Source organism: Theropithecus gelada, chromosome 18, assembly GCF_003255815.1.
Source record: "Theropithecus gelada isolate Dixy chromosome 18, Tgel_1.0, whole genome shotgun sequence".
Classification (NCBI taxonomy): domain Eukaryota; kingdom Metazoa; phylum Chordata; class Mammalia; order Primates; family Cercopithecidae; genus Theropithecus; species Theropithecus gelada.
In genome coordinates this window covers 16,319,930-16,339,498 of record NC_037686.1, presented here as the reverse complement: position 1 = coordinate 16,339,498, position 19,569 = coordinate 16,319,930, and the positions used below count along the sequence as shown (strand labels likewise).

The 19,569-nt window shown below is 40.1% G+C and overlaps 1 protein-coding gene and 1 non-coding gene across 4 annotated transcripts in view; one reads left to right on the top strand and one right to left on the bottom strand.

Moving 5' to 3' along the window:
* The window catches only part of OSBPL1A (oxysterol binding protein like 1A), a 225,833-nt gene that overhangs the window by 152,787 nt on the left and 53,477 nt on the right, over window positions 1-19,569 (top strand). For all 3 annotated transcript variants that reach the window (XM_025365016.1, XM_025365017.1, XM_025365018.1), the window contains one exon: window positions 9,510-9,666. In XM_025365016.1, coding sequence (XP_025220801.1) covers window positions 9,510-9,666 — 157 coding nt within the window. The remainder of the gene's footprint in view (window positions 1-9,509; window positions 9,667-19,569) is intronic.
* LOC112611816 lies at window positions 16,306-16,410 on the bottom strand. The gene has a single exon (XR_003116775.1). It is a non-coding gene; the product is annotated as a U6 spliceosomal RNA (small nuclear RNA).

Genomic DNA, 19,569 nt, shown 5'->3' with positions numbered 1-19,569 from the left:
TTGTGTAAACTTATTTAAAAGGAGATAAATTTAATGAAGCATCACATTTTGTCCTCATTGTGTGTGGGTGTGGGAGTGGGCATGTTTAAGGAATGAAGTGGTTATGTCGAGAGAAATTTCGGATATAGCTGTAAGGGAACACTTCCTGGGAAAGGGGCTAGACGTTCATGCGCATTGAAAGAAAAAGATTTCATGAGAAACCACTGTGGATAAACCATTCTGCAAATGAGGTTATAGAAATCCTTTATAGAAGAAGAAAGTGGTTCTTCTGTATATATTTCTACCTTATCAGTGTTGCTTTTTCTTTATGCTACTTTGTCTACCAAGGCTCTCAAATATCTCTTCTCCTGGTAGCCTTTCCTGACTCCTCCAGGCAGAATTAGTTTATTCTTTGTGTTTCCTTCGGTTTATGCTTCTTTTATAGCCTCCTTGCATTTTGTCTCTAAGATAATAGGACCCCGCAGAGGCTCACACCTGTAATTCCAGCACTTTGGGAGGCCAAGGCGGGTGGATCACTTGAGGTCAGGAGCTCAAGACCAGCTTGACCAACATTGTGAAACCCTGTTTCTACTAAAAATACGAAAGACTTTATACAGGCATGGTGGCATGTGCTTGTAATCCCAGCTACCTGGGAGGCTGAGGCAGGAGAATAGCTTGAACCTGGGAGGCAGAGGTTGCAGTGAGCCAAGATCATGCCATTGGACTCCATCCTGAGCAACAGAGAGAGACTCTATCTCAGAAAGAGAGAGAGAGAGAGAGATAATAGGGACCATATCTGTTTACATCCCTGAAGTACGTAGCACAGAATCAGTTCTCTAAATGTTTGTCGAATGCAGGTTGTTGAAGAAATGTCATTGATATTTCTGTCTTCCCTAAAAATATATTGGTATTCAATAATGAGCCTAAGATAATCAGGAATGCGTGGTGATTTTATGCATCTATATTCACCACTTTGGATTCTGTAGGGGAAAGTAGGGATGGGCAGCAAAGGAGGAAGGAGGGATGAGACAGTATTAATATTAGAAAATGACGTTTGTTCCCAAGGGGCTTATAATCAAGTTGGAGATAGGATACTTGCTACCAGCGAGGCGGCAGATGAAAAGTATTTAAAGGAGAGAAAGCTAAAGGTACGCAATTTCAGGAATCTCTAATAATCTTCTAAGGAGTTGTTTTTTAAACACTTATTGCTTGTTAAATAACTAATTTCATGGTGGTGGTTCTTTAATACCAGTCTGAGAGCAGTTTCACGGAAAATTCCGGCTCTTTGAATACCGTAAGTTCAGAACGCATTATTTTTCCTACTGTGTGTTCATTTTCCTTTTTAGAAACATGTTGAGAGCAGTTGCTCCAGAAAGGCTTTCTTGCTAAGCCTTCCCCTTAATGCTATTTTGGTTGAAATGTGCATGAATAATGCATAAAATCCAATAGTGTAGATGGGCAAAACCAATAGATAGTTATACCATGAAATTGCAACCAGTTTTAGCATTTCTCAGCAGTCGTAAGAGTACATCTTTTAAATCTTGAACACTTGGAGGGCACCAGCCGTATCTCATTCATCTTTCCAAACTGCTTCTGCAACTTGCACTTTACCTGATGTGTAGTAAGTACTTAGTAAATGTTGACTTATTACAACGAGGTCACATGAAAATATTTTGTTTTCTAACTATGGATTGTTCTGCAACTGGCCTTTAGTTCTAGAATTGTTTTCTTTGTAGAGTTCATGCATAATGTGACCTTCCTAAAAATAGTGTTGAGAAACAAGACAAATTGGGAAGCTCTGGATTTGGTAGCCCAAAATAGATCCACGTAAGATTTCCAGTAGCCCACACACTATGGTTTGTGTAACTCCTCATCTTCAATTACATGTGCAGATTTTGCAGGTTGTAGAAAACAGTAGTAGATTTAGTTGCTTGGGGACAAGCCGGTACTTTTAAGAAACTCTGTCACAAACAATACCCTACCATTTGGCTAATTTTGACCTTGGACATCATTCAGAGAGGATCTGTCTAGAACGTCTCCGACTCTTGTTGCTTGCTGCCAAGAATCTGTTTCAAGCTTTTCTCACTTCCTTAGTAAATTATTGTAGCAGTCTCTTGGCAGCCCCCTCTGGACTTAGCCTGGTTTTCGGTTTATGATTCACCTTAAATGTGTTAGGTTGTGTTTACTTTCTTTGTGTTCTTCATATTTACTGTGCTATTTCTGAGCTTATGCAGTTGTACCTCAAGGCTAAATAAAACTTTGGCACTGATATTTTCAGCTGTACCTTGGGTTGCTTTGGCCATTTTCAGAACATGCCTGGTACGTGGGAAACTAAACAATAAAGGTATTAAATTAAGCATGTGTGTGTTTCCTGGCTGTTTTCTGTTACCTTCAGTAACAGGAGGAAGGGTGACTTGGACGTTATCCACAGTTCTTCCCCATCTTGCTGCTTTGTGTACTATTTGTTCTCAGGCTGGTTTCCAAAGGTCAGGATAAGAAAGTGCTTATCAGGATAACTTACAAGAATTGTTGGCATGTTTATATTGTGAACTTTATGGCTTCTTCTTTCAGCCTTTTAATAGTAGGAAAAATTAACAAATCAAATCTTGGCAAGTTCTCTCACTCACTTAAAAAAAAGAGCATAGCGGTCAGGATATTCTTAATTCTAGAGTAAAGTTAAAGTCACCCTAACCCAGTGATAGCTGTTCATTGGCTTCCATTCCATTTTGATGGGAAAGGAGACTGTGTTCAATCTGAATGTGTTTAAAATAATTCTGAGTTCTAACATGGACAGAACTTTAAAGATCTGAGAGCAGGTGCAGTGGCTCACACCTGTCATCCCAGCACTTTTGAGAGGCCAAAGTGGATGGATCACTTGAGATCCATAGTTCAAGACCAGCCTGGCCAACATGGGAAAACCCCGTCTCTACTAAAATACAAAAATGCTGGGCATGGTGATGGGCGCCTGTAATCCCAGCTACTAGCGAGGCTGAGGCAGGAGAATTGCTTGAATCCAGGAGGCGGAGGTTGCAGTGAACTGAGATCACGCCACTGCACTCCAGACTGGGCGACAGAGCAAGACTCTGTTTCAAAACAAACAAACAGAAAGAACTTTAAAGATCTGGGCCATTGTAGATCTATCACATTAAAGCAAACTTTGTGGGATTTTAAATTTTAATTCTATTAATACTGCTGTTTTAATTGAGGAACTAATCAGGTAAATATTCTGTCCACCTTCAATGCTTCTGTAAACTAGAGCATTTATCTTGTAAAATATATGTTTTTCAAAGTGTTATTCTGACACTTCTTAACGTTTTTAAGAGACAGGGTCTCGCTCTGTTGCCCAGTCTCAAACTTCTGGGCTCAAATGATCCTCCACCTCAGCCTGCTGAGCAGCTGTGACCACAGGTGCACACCACTGCACGTGGCTTGATGGTTTCCCTATAAAATATAATCATCAACTGAGTCACCTGAACCCTTTTGGAACTAGATGAGAATAAACACACCCACAAATAAGTGCTTATCAAGTATTCCATTTCCCGTCATTACTCAGGGCTGCACAGATTTTCCTAAGTGCTCATCAAAAGTTCAGTAAATAATGTAGGGCTATTTCATAAATCTTTTATGCTGTTTTTCAGGGGTCAGAAGTATCCTAAAATTTTTGAGTGGCTTTGCCTGTTATAGAAACGTATATGTTTGTTAAGGGGAAAATCAAAAGAATAAGACAGGCTGCCATTGTCTGAAATCTAGCTATGTATATTGTAAAAATACCTTCCTTCTGCTACATTAAAAAATATGGCTCTAGAAAAATCGACCAGTTTTCCTGGAAGTGAGGTAAGAGTTAACCAGACCAGAATATAGTTCATGCATCCAACATGACAGCTAGCTCATTGACTTTTAGTGACAGGTTTTTTGTATGTTTGCCTGGTTTTTGTTTGTTTGTTGTTGTTGTTATTGTGGTAAGATATACATAACATAAACTGTCCAGCATGACCGTTTTTGAGTGTACAATGCAGTGAGATGAAGTACCTTTACTTTCCTGTGCAACCACCACCACCATCTCTCTCCAGAACTTTTTCGTCATCCCAAACTGAAACTCCATCCCCATTAATTACCAACTCCCTGTTCCTCCCTCCCCCCTCTCCTTTTTGTCCTAAAAGCCCGAATGTTGTGGCCTCACCCTCCTGCAAGAAAGCACTGCAACTAGCACATGGGAGGCAGGATGCACCTCTTCCCATTACTTCATGCTTTCGACTAAGGCATTAATATATTGCCTACTAACATTTCGATATTTATATGTGGGGGGAACATTGAAGAACCCAGAATTTTAAGATTGAATTATCGGTGGGGCATAGTGGTCCATGCCTGTAATTCCAGCACTTTGGGAGGCCGAGGTGGGCAGATCACCTGAGGTCAGGAGTTCAAGACCAGCCTGGGCAACATGGTGAAACCGATCACTACTAAAAGTTCAAAAATTAGCTGGGCATGGTGGTACGTGCTTATAGTCCCAGGTACACGGGAGGCTGAGGCATGAGAATCGCTTGCGTAGGGGAGGCAGAGGTTGCAGTGAGCTGAGATTGTGCCACTGCACTCCAGCCTGGGCGACAGAGCGAGGCTTCGTCTCAAAAAAAAAAAAAAGCAAAAAGTAAAAAGATTGGCCAGGCGCGGTGGCTCAAGCCTGTAATTCTAGCACTTTGGGAGGCCGAGACGGGTGGATCACGAGGTCAGAAGATCGAGACCATCCTGGCTAACACGGTGAAACCCCATCTCTACTAAAAAATACAAAAAACTAGCCGGGCGAGGTGGCGGGCGCCTGTAGTCCCAGCTACTGGGGAGGCTGAGGCAGGAGAATGACGTGAACCCGGGAGGCGGAGCTTGCAGTGAGCTGAGATTGTGCCACTGCACTCCAGCCTGGGCGACAGAGTGAGACTCCGTCTCAAAAAAAAAAAAGAAAAAAGATTGAATTATCACTTCAGAGGTACTGAGATGTAGCACTGATTTGTTTTACAGGGAGACTTGAAAATAACTTCTGTGGATAGGCTTTAACTTTCATCAGCAACCTCCACGGTGGCTATGCCCTCTTTGGTATTGGGCTAAACATGTTTAAACTTAAATATCTGTAGATCTGCGAGTCTCCACATGAAACGATGCCGTACTAGCAATAGATTGGTGTGACCAAGGCTTTGAAGGTATAAGCTCTCGAGAATGGTTCTCCGTTACCGACAGAGTAAGCCCAGACTATTTCACACTATTTACATTCCACATTTCTCTATTCATTGCACTAGAAATCACTGAGCTTTGGCTTTTAAGCAACTAGTTTTTATTTCACAGGCACTGTAAATCATGTAATTGATGTTTACTTCTTTGCCTTTGAAACAAGAAAGCTCAGAGTTTATGATTTCTCTCTAGTGAGTATACAGAACCTCATGACATGTACTGGGAGACTACCTCATCCCTAGCTTCATGTTATATTTCTTCCCACTACCTGCTTTTTTTTTTTTTTTGGAGACAGATTCTCGCTGTCTCACCCAGGCTGGAGTACAGTGGTTCAATCTCAGCTCACTGCAACCTCCACCTCCTGAGTTCAAGCAATTCTTCCCGCCTCAGCCTCCCAAATATCTGGGATTGCAGGTCAGTGCCACCATACCCAGCTGATTTTTGTATTTTTGGTAGACATGGGGTTTCATCTTGTTGGCCAGTCTGGTCTCGAACTCCTGACCTCAAGTGATCCAACCTCCTCAGCCTCCCCAAGTGCTGGGATTACAGGTGTGAGCCACCACGTCTGGCCTGCATTGGATTTTTATCCTATATAGTCAGCTTTAAGACTGACTCACAGTCTCATGTCTGCCCATTCTGTGCCTTCCACTGCCATCTCACTGCACACTGCATTCCTCGCTGTGTTGGCCATGGTGTTCTTATTGCTTGGGACAGCTCCTGTATTGTAACTGTCCTCATCCCCACTCTTACTCCTTGTCAGCAAACTCAGCACTATCATCAGCCACAGTTCTTTCCTGATACAACATTCTCCACTCTTTAAGTTGACTGATGCCTCCTTTGTGGCCCACGGCCCCCATTCAGACTCCTAGAGAAATCTGCTGAACTCGTTTGTTCACGAAACAGTTCCCCGCTGCCGGGCCATGCGCAGGGACCAGATCTTATGCTTCCTTCACTTCACAGGCCTTGCACGATACAAGGAAGGGAGGAATGAATTCAGCAGCATCAGATGTGGTAGATGAGTCACAATAAGAATTGAAAAATGACTGTTGGAGTTTGCAATGTGGAAGTAATTGGTGACCTTTCTCAGAACCCTTCAGGGGAAGGGTGGGGATAGCCTGACTATATTATAGCAAGAGGTTTGAGGGCAAGGTATAGAGGAGTGAGGAGGGGGGTGGGGGAGGGGGAAGAAAGAGGTGGAGGCACAGGGAGACAGGGAGAAGAGTGAGGACAAAGAGGGGGTGCGGAACGGGTGAATGAGGGGCTGCTAATCACAGGACAGGGGTCTGCACTGTCATCTGTTGGAGCATCCCTAGGGGTCAGGGCATTGGTCCCACGCAGAGGTTCTCAGTGTGACTGATGAGTTTGTGGGTCGCAGATCTTAAGCCTGTGTAGTCACTGAGTTGAAATCTTGTTCTGTGAAGTCCATCTTTGCTTCATAGAAGCTCTTACTGTTTCTTGTTTAATGTTTGTGTCTGCTTTTGCTAAAAGAATTATTTTTAGGTGGGCACATCCCTGCCTTATGATTGATGTCTCTTAAATTGCAAACACACTATCCTGTGCATAAATGCTTTTGAGGTATTTTGCTTCGTTGCTTTGTTTTCATGACTTCTAAATCATAAACTAATACGGCATCTTAAATAATACCAGTACAGATGAAATTATTTTGACTTTTTACATTTTTAATTTTTCTCAAGTGAAACAAACTTCAAAATGTTGGAGTGGAACCGCACTCACCCCTCACCCCACCAACCCAAGACAGCCATTATCATCCCTGATGTAGGTCTTGTTCCGCCGCCTCCTGGAGCACCTCTCTCACCTCTGCCGAGCACCAATTCCACTGTTTCAAAATTTGCCATTGTGCCATCTCTCCTTTGCAGCCTTTCCTGACAGCCCTGTGCCTACTCCAGAAAACTGACCGATCTCTTTCCACACGTGCCCTCAGTAAACTTCTGTCATTGTATTGCTCCCATTTTTTCAGACATCTGCTTACCTGAACCAGACTGGCCTTTCTTCAATGCAGAGAAATTATTTCTTTGCTTGTATTTTAGAGTTGCAAAGCATTGTCCTGGTTTTTTTTTGTCTTAGCATTATGTATGTTAAAAACAATCTTCTATTTCATTAAGTTGTTCATGTAAACATAATGTTAACTTATTTCATCTGACAGGCAACTGTCCCCCTCTTGTTGACTATTTAGGTGTTCTTTAATTTTTTTCCATTGATAGTTTGTTTCCTTCTGCCAAAATTGACAATGAAAAATAAATGTCTCTTTAAATGTATTATTAAAATATTCCATTTCTGGCCAGGCGCAGTGGCTCATGCCTGTAATCCCAGCATTTTGGGAGGCTGAGGTGGGCAGATCACCTGAGGTTAGGAGTTTGAGACCAGCCTGGCCAACATGGTGAAACCCCATCTTTACTAAAAATACAAAAAATTAGCTGAGCATGGTGGTGCACGCCTATAGTCCCAGCTACTCGGGAGGTTGCGGCAGGAGAATTGCTTGAACTTGGGAGGCAGAGGTTGCAGTGAGCTGAGATTGCACCACTGCACTCCAGCCTGGGCGACACAGTGAGACTCTATCTCAAAAAAAAAAAAATAAAATAAAAATAAAAATCTGTTTCTTTGTTATAAGGTATAGGACAGAAGAAAACTATATTTTCAGAAATTTTACTAAAGTTATATTTATAGAAAACAAAACTTTCCCAACATTAAAAGCCTTTCTGCAAGTAACTTAGATCATTCATAGGGTCCAGCGTTGAGAGCTCAAGGTGCACGATCTAACCTGCACCTAGGCTGGTCCAACTGTTGTTCTCCGGAGTCAGCCTAATGTGGTAACAGTATGGTTCTGTGATTTTTGCTGAATTATGTAATGCAGTAGTGGGGAAAGAAAGCAAAGAGGGGGAAAAAAATAAAACGTTTTTATTTCCTGACCAGTTTAGCTGTTATACAGATTTAGCAGATTGTTGATAAATTTGTTGAAATAGGAAGTTTGCTGGACTGTGTATCAGAGCCTTTCCTAGAACTGAGGATGAGGGAATGGCTTGTCCTCTGCTTAAGATGGGAAGTTGGAGGTCATCGTGAATTTCCATTTTAATAAAAAACTCAGGTACCATTTAAAGTTTAATGGAGACAGAGTGACTGCTGTTTTGAGCCAAAATACATAAAACATTAAACAAGGAGTCAGAAAACCTGGGTTCAAATCATGTCTTGCCCACTCACAAGCCATGAGAGACTGTTAGTACACTTGTTAATAATCACATTGTCCCGCCTCACCTCCACTAAAGCATCCTTGTGATGCTCAAAAGAGATGAAGACTGTAAAGGTGCCTGGAAACTCTACTGTCATGTACAAAAATGCATTGTCTTCTTCCCAAACTGGCAGATGGCACCACTCTGAATATATAGCCAACTGGAAATGTGACTTTTCCATCCTAAGAATGCCTGCCTGGCAATTAATATAGGGATGCTTCAGGCTTTGTCCTTGAGAATTTAAATATTATCATCCTGGAAAAAGTATTTTTAAAAGTATTTTATTTATTTTTGTATAGAGACAGGGTCTCACTCTGCCCAGGCTGGAGTGCAGTGGTGGGATCATAGGTTACTACAGTGTCAACTCCTGTCCTCAAGCGATCTTCCTGCCTCAGCGTCCCCAGTAGCTGGGACTACAGGTGCACACCACCATACCTGGCTGTTATTTTTTTTTGTTTTTAAACTTTTTGTAGAGATGAGGTCTTGCTATCTTGCCAGGGCTGGTCTTGAACTCCTGTCCTCAATCAGTCCTCCCACCTCAGCCTCCCAATAGTGCTGGGATTACAGGTGTGAGCCACTGACCCGACCTTTTTAAAGTATTTTAAAATTACTTTGCTTTTATGTCTACAGTATTGGATGTAATTTATACTTCTCATAAGGACACTAGCTACTACAGTTTTTTCATTATGCATGAGTTTTAAAAATTAAAAATTTTTTGGAAGTTATACTTAAGATGCTTTGTGAGGGAAGAAAGAGGTGGAAATTTTGGGGGCAACCACTGAATATGATTTCATAAAGAACTGGATAATCTTTGGAGATGTTTTTACTATGTAAGATCTGTTTACTTGTAAGCTTGTATAAGTGTACATCTGTTTGATAAATCCACTTCAGCCTTATATTGGGTGGAGGTTCTGTGAAATCCCTGAGGAGGTAGTTAACGGATGGATTGTTGAGGGACAAAGTAGGCTGCTTAGGTTTCAAAGCCTGAGGCATGAAGGGAGGGATCCATTGTTACCGAAGCCTCACACCCAAGTTCAATTCATTAACTATGAACCTGCTCTGCCACAGATTCTGAGTCCGAACGGTCCCTGAGTAGACTGGAAGCAGTGACAGCACACTCCTTTGAAGAGGAAGGAGAGCATTTGGGCAGTAGAAGACACAGAATGTCCGAAGAAAAAGACTGTGGTGGCGGAGACGCTCTCTCCAATGGCATCAAGAAACATAGGTAGGATTGCCTCTGACAGTTGTCACTGCCGCCTTTTTACGATAAAGTACATTTGGACTCATAAAGAAATGTATGCCCTGTCTTCATTTATCCCTACGTAGGGGATTTATATTGCTATATCACCTCAAAGAAAACGTTTAACTTACATACTTTTTCCTCTATCCATTTAAGAGAATCATCTATAATTGTAGGAACAGAGCACAAAACTTGGGTTTAGCGACCATGTTCTTAGAGGGGCATACAAATCCTTGAGTTGGTGATTTAGAAAGGTTATTCAGAACTACCTGTTGAAACTGATCCTATGCACCCTTTCTCATCATACATCTTTTATGACTCTGCCTTCCATTGCTATTTTAGTTTCTGGTCATTTGATCTTCCAGTTGGTTTTATTAAGAATGAGTGGCGATATTGCCAGCCTATTGATGCAGTTTAGTTAAATTTAAACAAAGACATTTATTAAGACCCAGGACTTGCTGAACACACCTGTTTTATACTGTCTAATAACATAAGTATGTTTCTATCCCCTTGAGGGCTTAGTCCTAGAGATTGTCCCAAATTAATGAGATGTAATAGATACCCACAGTTCTCTGATTTCAGCCCGTTTACAGAGACAGCGGTGTATATGTGTGCTAGTGTTCATATAGTAAAATATTTTATAACATGATCAGTGAAGGATATATCCTGTTATCATTGTAAAAATTACTTTTTGGGTAAAGAGTTATTAGTGGTAATTTCTGGAAAATAGTTTTTTGTTTAATATTTGTAGGTCGTGTAACTCTGATTCCAATTCTGTACCATGATTCTGGCCACAGCTGGTTTTGACTATGGTTCTAGGAGAAAAACGCATGCATCACTTCACTGGCTTGTGTATGTTATCCCTTTGTTAGCAAAATGTCTCAGTTTGTATTCATTTTTCAAAGATCAGTGAGTTTTAGGTAACCAACTAGATCAAAACACAGTTTTCTTTGGTTGGGTTAGAGGTTGTCCTCTAAACATGCTTATAATCGCAAATTCTGTGTCCAGCACTGAGTGTCTTTCTTGACTCCCTCTGTAGTTACTCTCAGTTTCTTTGGAGTTCAAAATTCTACTGAAGACATGAAATACTTACCGGTAAACGTGACAGACCTACCAATCTCTAAAGAGAAGACAGTCTTTAACTATTTAACACATACACCATGCCAGTCTGGTGAGAACACAGGTGAAATCTTTGGGAAGTTCAAAGAAGCATGCAGATATTCAGTATTATTAATATCAGAAAAAGCATTGTGTTTAGATGCTGTCCTCTGCTGTAGCTACAGGGGATTTCTTTATTGCTTGTCAGGCCCCAGTAATTCTTTTGTATGTGTGCTATCATCATGACAGTAGTTATTTTGCATTTGACAGAATTATATTATACCATATTCCGTGTGCTAAAGTCAAAACCAGAATGGTGCAAATGTGAAAGTTAAGATGAGATTAAACTTTCAAAAACAAATGCAATCAGGACAGGTCACTAAGGAAGAATACAAAGAAATGCAAGTAGGTGACCTACCCAGAAAAGTGTAACTGATAACTAAGATGCAACTTATTAAACCTATAAATGTAATATGACGTTCTTCAGTTATTCAAAGTGAAAGAGGAAAACTTAGGAAATTGTCAGCAGTGTAGTATGTGGGAAAACATAATTTCCTGTTTTTAAAAAGTAGCTTTCATAGGAGATTTTTAAAACTTTTTTTCTTAAAGTTCTTCCCTAATCAAATAAATAGAGCATAGGCTACAGATAATTTAAAAGTTTAATTTTAGAATAGGAAGCAAGAGTATTCAGTACTATCAAATCCCTCTTGCCTATACCCTACATTGCATAATAAATAATCTGTGATTATAATAGACAGTTTTTATATTGATAGCAAGAATAATTTGTATTCATAGTAGTTTGGGTTATGTTTTAGACAAACAGGCATATGTTGCTACATGACCTGGGGGATCAGCCTGAAGTGACCAAAAAATGTATTTGAAATCTTGTGTTTTATCTTTAAAATTCATGTGAAAATTGTATTTGACCTTGTCTTAGATTTATATTTTCCTTACTATTAAAAAAAGTAATTTTCTTACTATTTATTTAACTTTCCCATAGAAACCTTGCATTTCTCCCTCACCCCATACCACCAGTAGTACCCCCTGGGAAATACATAAATTTAGGGAGACATGGGAAACATATGGATTGTAAACTATTTTTTAAAAAGAGACAATGTGTGTTTTTTTTAAATGAGAAAAGAGCATATTATAAATTGTAGTTCACATAGAAAGTATTAAATCCCAGCTTAACTTTTGCTTATAAAATAGAACAAGCATTTTCAACCATTATTTTCTTTTTTAGCTGTAGAACCATTTGTGCAACAGAAGTTTAATGTGGAAGCTGTTAAAATCTCACCACCTTCATTTCTGTGGTAGTTTTTTCCAGAAAATATCTAGTTGCTTTGTGGAAAATTAGCCGACACTGTACTGTAGTCAGATTTATATTTACAGAGCTTATTGCCATCTTGGCCACATTCCATGGAGCAATTCTCAGCAATTGGGCCTAATTTATTATGTTTATCTTGAACTCTAAGCTTCTCACTTGTTAGCAGTATTACCAAACTTATTATATGTGGTAAAGATACTGATATTTACTTCAACCTTGCCGCCAGATACAGTGTAAATGATAATGACAAAAAGCAAATTAGTCAGAATCTGAAAATGTTGGATCCATGTTATGCTTCTGTAAATGTTATTCATTATATTAACATGAATAGATTAAAGGAGTAAACCATATGGTCAACCTAATAGATTTTAAACATTTCAACAAAATTAAACAGTTATTCAAAATGATCGATACATACATTAGCAAATCACAAATAGAAGAAAACTTAATCTGGTTAAAACTTAAACTACTTGATAATAGCATATTAAAACAGTTCTTATCAGGAATAAGGTGCCTGCGCTCATCTTTTTTATTCAGTAGTATTTGGAGGCCACACCCAGACACATACACATAAAACTTAGATGACATCGTCTCCATAGAAAACTTGTAGAAGTTATTAGAGTAAGAAAGTTTGGCTAGGCTGCTGTATATAAATCAGCCAATTACATTTCCGTGGACCATCAACAGACAGAAACTACAATTAAAAGAGGGAGAATATATTTACGGTAGCTTTAAAAAAGTCACATACCTAGGAATAAGTCTTGGGGAAAAAAAAGAATGTAATAATAAAACTTTGTGAAAGAGAGAAAACTTATTGAAAAGGAAAATTCATTGTCCTGGTATATGTAATAGAGCTATAGCATAGCAGATGAGCGACGGAAAGAATAGATGGTTTGGTAAATTGTGCTTGGATAATCATTTAATATGGAAGAAAAAAAGAAAATGGATCTCTATTTCATAAACGTAAATACAGATTCTAGATGAATCAAACAGTTAAATGTGGAAGTTCAAAACTTAACTACTTTGGCAGAAAATGTAAAATACCTTTACAAGTTTAAGATAGGGAAGGATTTTTTTATAACAGAAATATGATAGGGACTTTTTTTCATCTGATTCTATACTTGCACTTGATTAGCTTGAATAAAGCCTTCTGTAGTAAATGTGGCTAAGAACCTGAGAGGTTTATTTTGTTGAGATGGTAGATTAGGACCCCAGGTGATTGCTTAGTTGATTCACCCTTCTGATTGCTTTAGATTCTAGTTCTTAGCTGCAGGGAAGGGGAGTGTAATATAACAGTTGTCACTGCACACAAATCATTTACACAAGGAATTCAATGAGGAATTGAAGGTAAACAAAGAGCCTGAAAAAACGTAAGCTAAGAAAATACCTTCCAGGAAGTAAGATTATGTTGAGAAAATATTGTTAGTGGTAAATAAAAATTATTTAACATGAAAACATTTAATCACTAGAATAAAACCACCTTGGTTTTAAAACCTCATTCCCTAGGGCAGGCACGGTGACTCATGCCTGTAATCCCAGTACTTTGAGAGGCCGAGGTGGGTGGATCACTTGAGGCCAGGAGTTCAAGACTAGCCTGGCCAATGTGGCGAAACCCCATTTCTACTACAAATACAAAAATTAGCTGAGTGTGGTGGCACACGCCTGTAGTCCCAGCTGCTCAGGAGGCTGAGGTTGCAGTGAGCCAAGATCATGCCATTGTACGCCAGCCTGGGTGGCAAAGCGAGACTCTGTCTGAAAAAAAACCAAACCCAAACAAAATCTCACTTCCTAAAGATATGGGATAGATGATCTGGGCTCAGACTTCATTAGATCGGGGAATAGAGTTAGTAACAAGTCACCCCACGCAGAGATCCTCTGGTGCCCTGGGTAGAAAAACATCCTTGTCTATCAGGAAATATTTGGGGTAATTCCTCATCATGTAGTGACCAGGAGCACTTAAGCTACACCTTTGATTTTCAGAGAACCCAGGAACAGTAAGAGAAAGAGCAAGAGCCCTGTCCAGAATGAGCCAGATTTGTGGTGAGGGCTGGGGGCTGGAGGGAACAGTAGTTCCCAGAACAATGGGAGCCTGTGCTTTCCTTTTATCTCCCCACTCCCTGCCTGGAGTACTTGTCCTGGAAAGTAGAGGGTTGCAATAAAAAGAATGAGTAGCATCACTAGAAGCACAAGCAGCTCTGCTGTGGGGCCCACCTCTTTCACAAGCTGGACACAAGCCTATCTCAGCTCTCCCAAGAGAGAAAAGAGAACTAGGGACCAAGGAGCAGGCAATGAGAAGCTTGCAGAGGAATAGTAAAGGAAGAGGATGCTTGGTACTCTAAAAGGCATGGAGGTCAGCCAAGGCCCCACTGTGCTGTGGTGTAGGCAGACTGTTGGCAGTCCTGCCTTGGCAGGTGTCTGTCATCAGAGGCTAGTGGAGATTGGACACCTGGAACAGATTGGCAAGTTGAATGGCAGCAGCTGAAGCAGAGGACTAAAAACCAGCAGACCACTCTCATTACATGTGACATCCATCTCTCCCACAAAAGTGCTCTTGGAGATGTAACAAATGAGAGGGAGTGCCAACCTGGCAGGAGGAGACTAGAGTGGTTATCCAGCAAACAGGGCTCCAATTCGAAAACCTCATCCAAGACTAACAAGCTGCTAGGCCATGGGGTCACTTCAAGTATGTTAGGAAGAAGAAACAAGGCAGCGTGAGTCTAGATTCATGAGAATCACCTTCACAAACCCAAGTTGAGTTGCCAGCTTATTGCCAGGAATTACTCTGGGAAACTGTGAGGCATCTTTCCTCAGAATATTCACCTTGTCCTGCCCTAGTGTATAGAGCAGATATGAGTTGCTCTTTTGGAGATGGGCTGAGACTCTTTAAAACTCAGTTGGAAAACCCCAAAGTTGCTTCCAGTTCTAGCATTTTCTAAGCAAATGATGGTGAGACATATTTTCAGCAGACTCCAAGCGCTTGTTCTCATCTACTCTTGATGAGTGACTATTGTGGGTGAATGAGAGCAGTTTTCTAGGGCAGCCATAATCTGTAAGGCTATGCTTAAATCAACCAACTAGCAAAGAGCTAAGAAACTTATGTATGAAGATAAATAAAAAATATTTTCAGGTGAAAAATCCCATTTCTAAAACTTTTTATTATGGAAATTTTCAAACATGCCTACAAGTAGAATAATATAGTGAACCCTTGATTCCCATCATTCAGCCTCAACATTTACCATGTGCCCAACTTGGTTTCATCTATAAATCGCCATATCAATGTTTTAGTTTATTTTTATTTGTTGTGAGACAGGGTCTTACCCCATTGCCCAGGCTGGAGTACAGTGGTGTGATTATAGCTTACTGCAGCCTCAGCCTCCTTGGGTCTCAGGTGATCCTCCCACCTCAGCCTCTTGAGTAGCTGTGACTTCAGGCGTCACTAGCATGCCTGGCTAATTAAATTTTTTTTTTTCAGAGATGGGGTCTTGCTATGTTACCCAGGCTGGTCTTGAACTCCCAGCTTCAAGAGATTCTCCCACCTTGACTTCCGAAAGTGCTGGGATTACAGGCATGAGCCACTGTTCTCGACCTCCTATAATTTTAAAGCAAATCCAAGCTATACCATTTTATCTTTATTCTTTTTAAAAACATAGCTTTTTAACTAACAAAAATTGCGTATTTGTAGTGTACAACATGGTGTTTTGAAATATGTATACTGCACATTGCATAATGGATGAATTGAGCTAATATATGCATACCTCACATGCTTATTTTTTATGGTGAGAACACTTTAATCTCTACTCTCTTTAGTAATTTTCAAGTATATAATACATTGTTAGTAACTATAGTCACTATGTTGGGCCAGGCATGGTGGCGTGGCTCACGCCTGTAATCCCAGCACTTTGGGAGACCAAGGTGGGTGGATCACCTGAGGTCAGGAGTTCGATACCAGCCTGGCCAACATAGTGAAACCCCCATCTCTACCAAAAAATACAAAAATTAGCCAGGTGTGGTGGCGCATGCCTGTAATCCCAGCTACTTAGGAGGCTGAGGCAAGAGAATCTCTTGAACCCAGGAGGCAGAGGTTGCAGTGAACCGAAAGCACCCCGCTGCACTCTAGCCTGGGTGACAGAGCGAGACTCCGTCTCAAAAAAACAAAACAAAAACCATATTGTACGCAGATTACTTGAACTGATTTCTACAAAAATATGGGACACTTCATGAATTTGCATGTTATCCTTGTTCAAGGGCCATGCTAATCTTCGTATCATTCCAGTGTTTAGTATATGTGTTGCCAAGGCAAGCACTCATTTCATCTTTTAAATAACTCAGTATGTGTCTCTAAAACAGTGGGAGTCTTTTTTGCCTCTAAACCACAGTACTATTATGCATAACTAATACTTTCTTAATTATCATCAAGTGTTTAGTTCGTATTCACATTTTCTCGATTGTCTTGTAAATGTCATTTAGTAATTGGATCCAAAATGGTATTTAGTAATTGGATCCCAAAGTTCTACATACTGCCTTTGTTTTATATGTCTCTTAAGTCATTTTACTCTGGGTTTCCTCTTCCCTCCCCCATTTTTTTCTTGCCATTTATTTTTCAAGGAACCTGGTCATTTGTTCTGTAGAGTATTCTACCATCTGGATATTTCCGGTTGTATTCCTGGGGTATCATTCCACATGTTCTTCTACTCCTGAATTTCCTGTGGACTGATGGTTATTTACAGAAGTGTGGCCAGATTTATGTTTCAGTTTTTTAGCACAAAATTCATAGGCACACAAACCACAGGTACTTCCTATGACATCAGTCAGACAGCATCTGCTCACTGATTCTCTTCTTTCTGTGATGTTGAGATTGATTCTTGGGTTTAGTCATTGACAATCTGACACATCCATTATAAAGTTGCCTGACCATCTTTCACCTAATGGTTTAGTTGTTGATCATTGTCTTCATCCTTATTTCTTTAGGTGCTACAAAACAGTAGTCTTTCAATTCTGTCATTCCTTCTACATTTATTAGCTGAAAATCTATAAAGAAGAGCTTCTGACCGGGTACAGTGGCTCACACCTGTAATCCCAGCACTTTGGGAGGGAGAGGCAAGTGTATCACTTGAGGCCAGCCAGGAGTTTGAGACCAGTTGGCCAACATGGTGAAACTCCGTCTCTACTAAAAATGCAAAAATTAGCTGGGCGTGGTGGTGGGTGCCTGTAATCTCAACTATGCTCAACTAGGCTGAGGCAGGAGAATTGCTTGAACTCAGGAAGTGGAGGTTGCTGTGAGCTGAGATCACACCACTGCACTCCAGCCTGAGCGACAGAGCAAGACTCTGTCTCAAAAAAGAAAACAAAAAGAGCAAAACTCGTCTCAAGAAATAAAGAACTTCCTAGTACCTCCTTACAAAATGATCTATATGTTGGTTCTCTAGCATCCTACAAAGGTGATATGTGAGCCCAGGGATTGGATTTGTTTAAATCTATTACAGTATCTTTCCCCCTCTTTGGTCAGAGTAAGCCCCTCTGGGTTGGCTTCTGTGTCCATCTGACAAGACCTTTGTTGGTGTCTTTGGTAATTTTTTTTTTTTTTAGTTGTAATTTTTATAGGCAGTAACTTCACTGTCTTTGATAGCTGCCTTGCTTTCTGATAAGAAAAAAATGTTTCAGGCTTACATCGTTTGTTTCCTGCCCCAGACATAGAGTCAGCTGTTTCTCTAAGGAGCCATATTTCATTTTAGTGGGAAATAATATTTAGAAATAACAATCTGAGTGGTAAGGATGTTCATTGCTACTGTATTGACCGTTGTTTGTAGTCTTATTGCTCGAAGAGAGCTGAAACCTTTCCTCCCCTTTTTAAAAAACAAAATAGCCAATGAACCCTAAGCAAAAATGGGTAAATAAAATGGTTTTTGTCCTTCTTTTTAATTTATATGAAAAGACTTTGAGTTTTGGAAGTTTATATTGTCCCTTGAAACTGGAATTGAAGAAAGAGGTAGCTGAAATGAAAGTACTGATCTTAGAATAACATTGTTTTCTATTGGTAAATGTGAAATAAGAAAAATTGCCCATATTTTTAAAATCCACGAACATGGTTTTTCTTTCTTTCTTTTTTTTTTGGAGACACAGTCTTGCTCTGTCGCCAGGGCTGGAGTGCAGTGGTGTAATCTCGGCTCACTGTAACCTCTGCCTCCTGGGTTCAAGCAATTCTCCTGCCTCAGCCTCCCAAGTAGCTGGGACTACAGGCACACACCACCACGCCTGGCTAATTTTTTTGTATTTTAGTAGAGACAGGGTTTCACTGTGTTGCCCAGGCTGGTCTTGAACTCCTGAGCTCAGGCAATCCGCCCGCGTTGGCCTCCCAAAGTGCTGGGATTACAGGTGTGAGCCACCTCGCTCGGCGGGTTTTTCATTTTATTGAGAATACACAGGTGTGTCTGGTCTCCACAAAGCTGGTTGTAAAGTTACATTGTCAAATGTAAACAAGAGGTGAAGAGAGGCTGTAAGCTCTGTTATTTATTCCTGGGCCCCTTGATACTGCTTTCACCATTCAGAAGTCTCATTATTTTCTCCTTTTGATCCCTAGACTTTTTCAATATCTTAGGTAAATATCCAATTTCTATTTCAAGTTTACTTTATAGACACAATCCTCAGAATGTCAACAGAAAGAGGCAGTTAAATATTTATTAAAATGTATATTCTTGCTTGACATCTCGATGTATTTATCCAAAGATGTACCTTCTTCCCAACCCTGCCACTCTCAACACACATGAACACAAGATTTTGAGTGCCTAGGAAATACCTTTCACAGTAACATAGCCTTTTAATGGTCTTCCTTACCCTGTTTATTCTGCCCACATCTTCTAATAAATCATAGATTGGGTGTCTTGACTTCTGGTGACTTAAGGGATTTGGTCTCTACAAATACACTGAAGTATCTGTTTTCCTTTGGAGCTGTGCCAATCTAAATTTTGCCTAAAGGAGAAAATCGCCTCAGGGGACACAGAGTTCTTTGGTATTATTTGCTTTGCTTGGTAGCTTAGGAGGAATTTTCCTCTTTCAGAAAACACCATATATAATAATAAAAAATTGCAAAGTAAATAAATTAAGGAAGTGATTGTTTTAAAAACCACATAGATCCTTTAAAGGTTGGTTGGTTGGTTTGCCTTGTGCTTTAGAATCTTCAGAAAAATTTGGTTTATACACAACTCTTCAAAACACATTGATTGCATAAAATGTGGTATGTTCTCATTGTCTGGGCTATAATCTGCTGTTGTATCATGTTGATACAGCACAGTGTTCAGCCAGAATTTGAAATTTAGCATAAATTGCCCATTTTACCATAGTAAATTTCAGATCTGATTGTATGTTTTAGGATAAAGTGTAATCTTTCTCAGCAGAAAAAAAACCTGCTTTAGGAAAGGGGAAGAATGCAATCCTATGCAGTACAGGTATTTTACTATGCTTAGAGC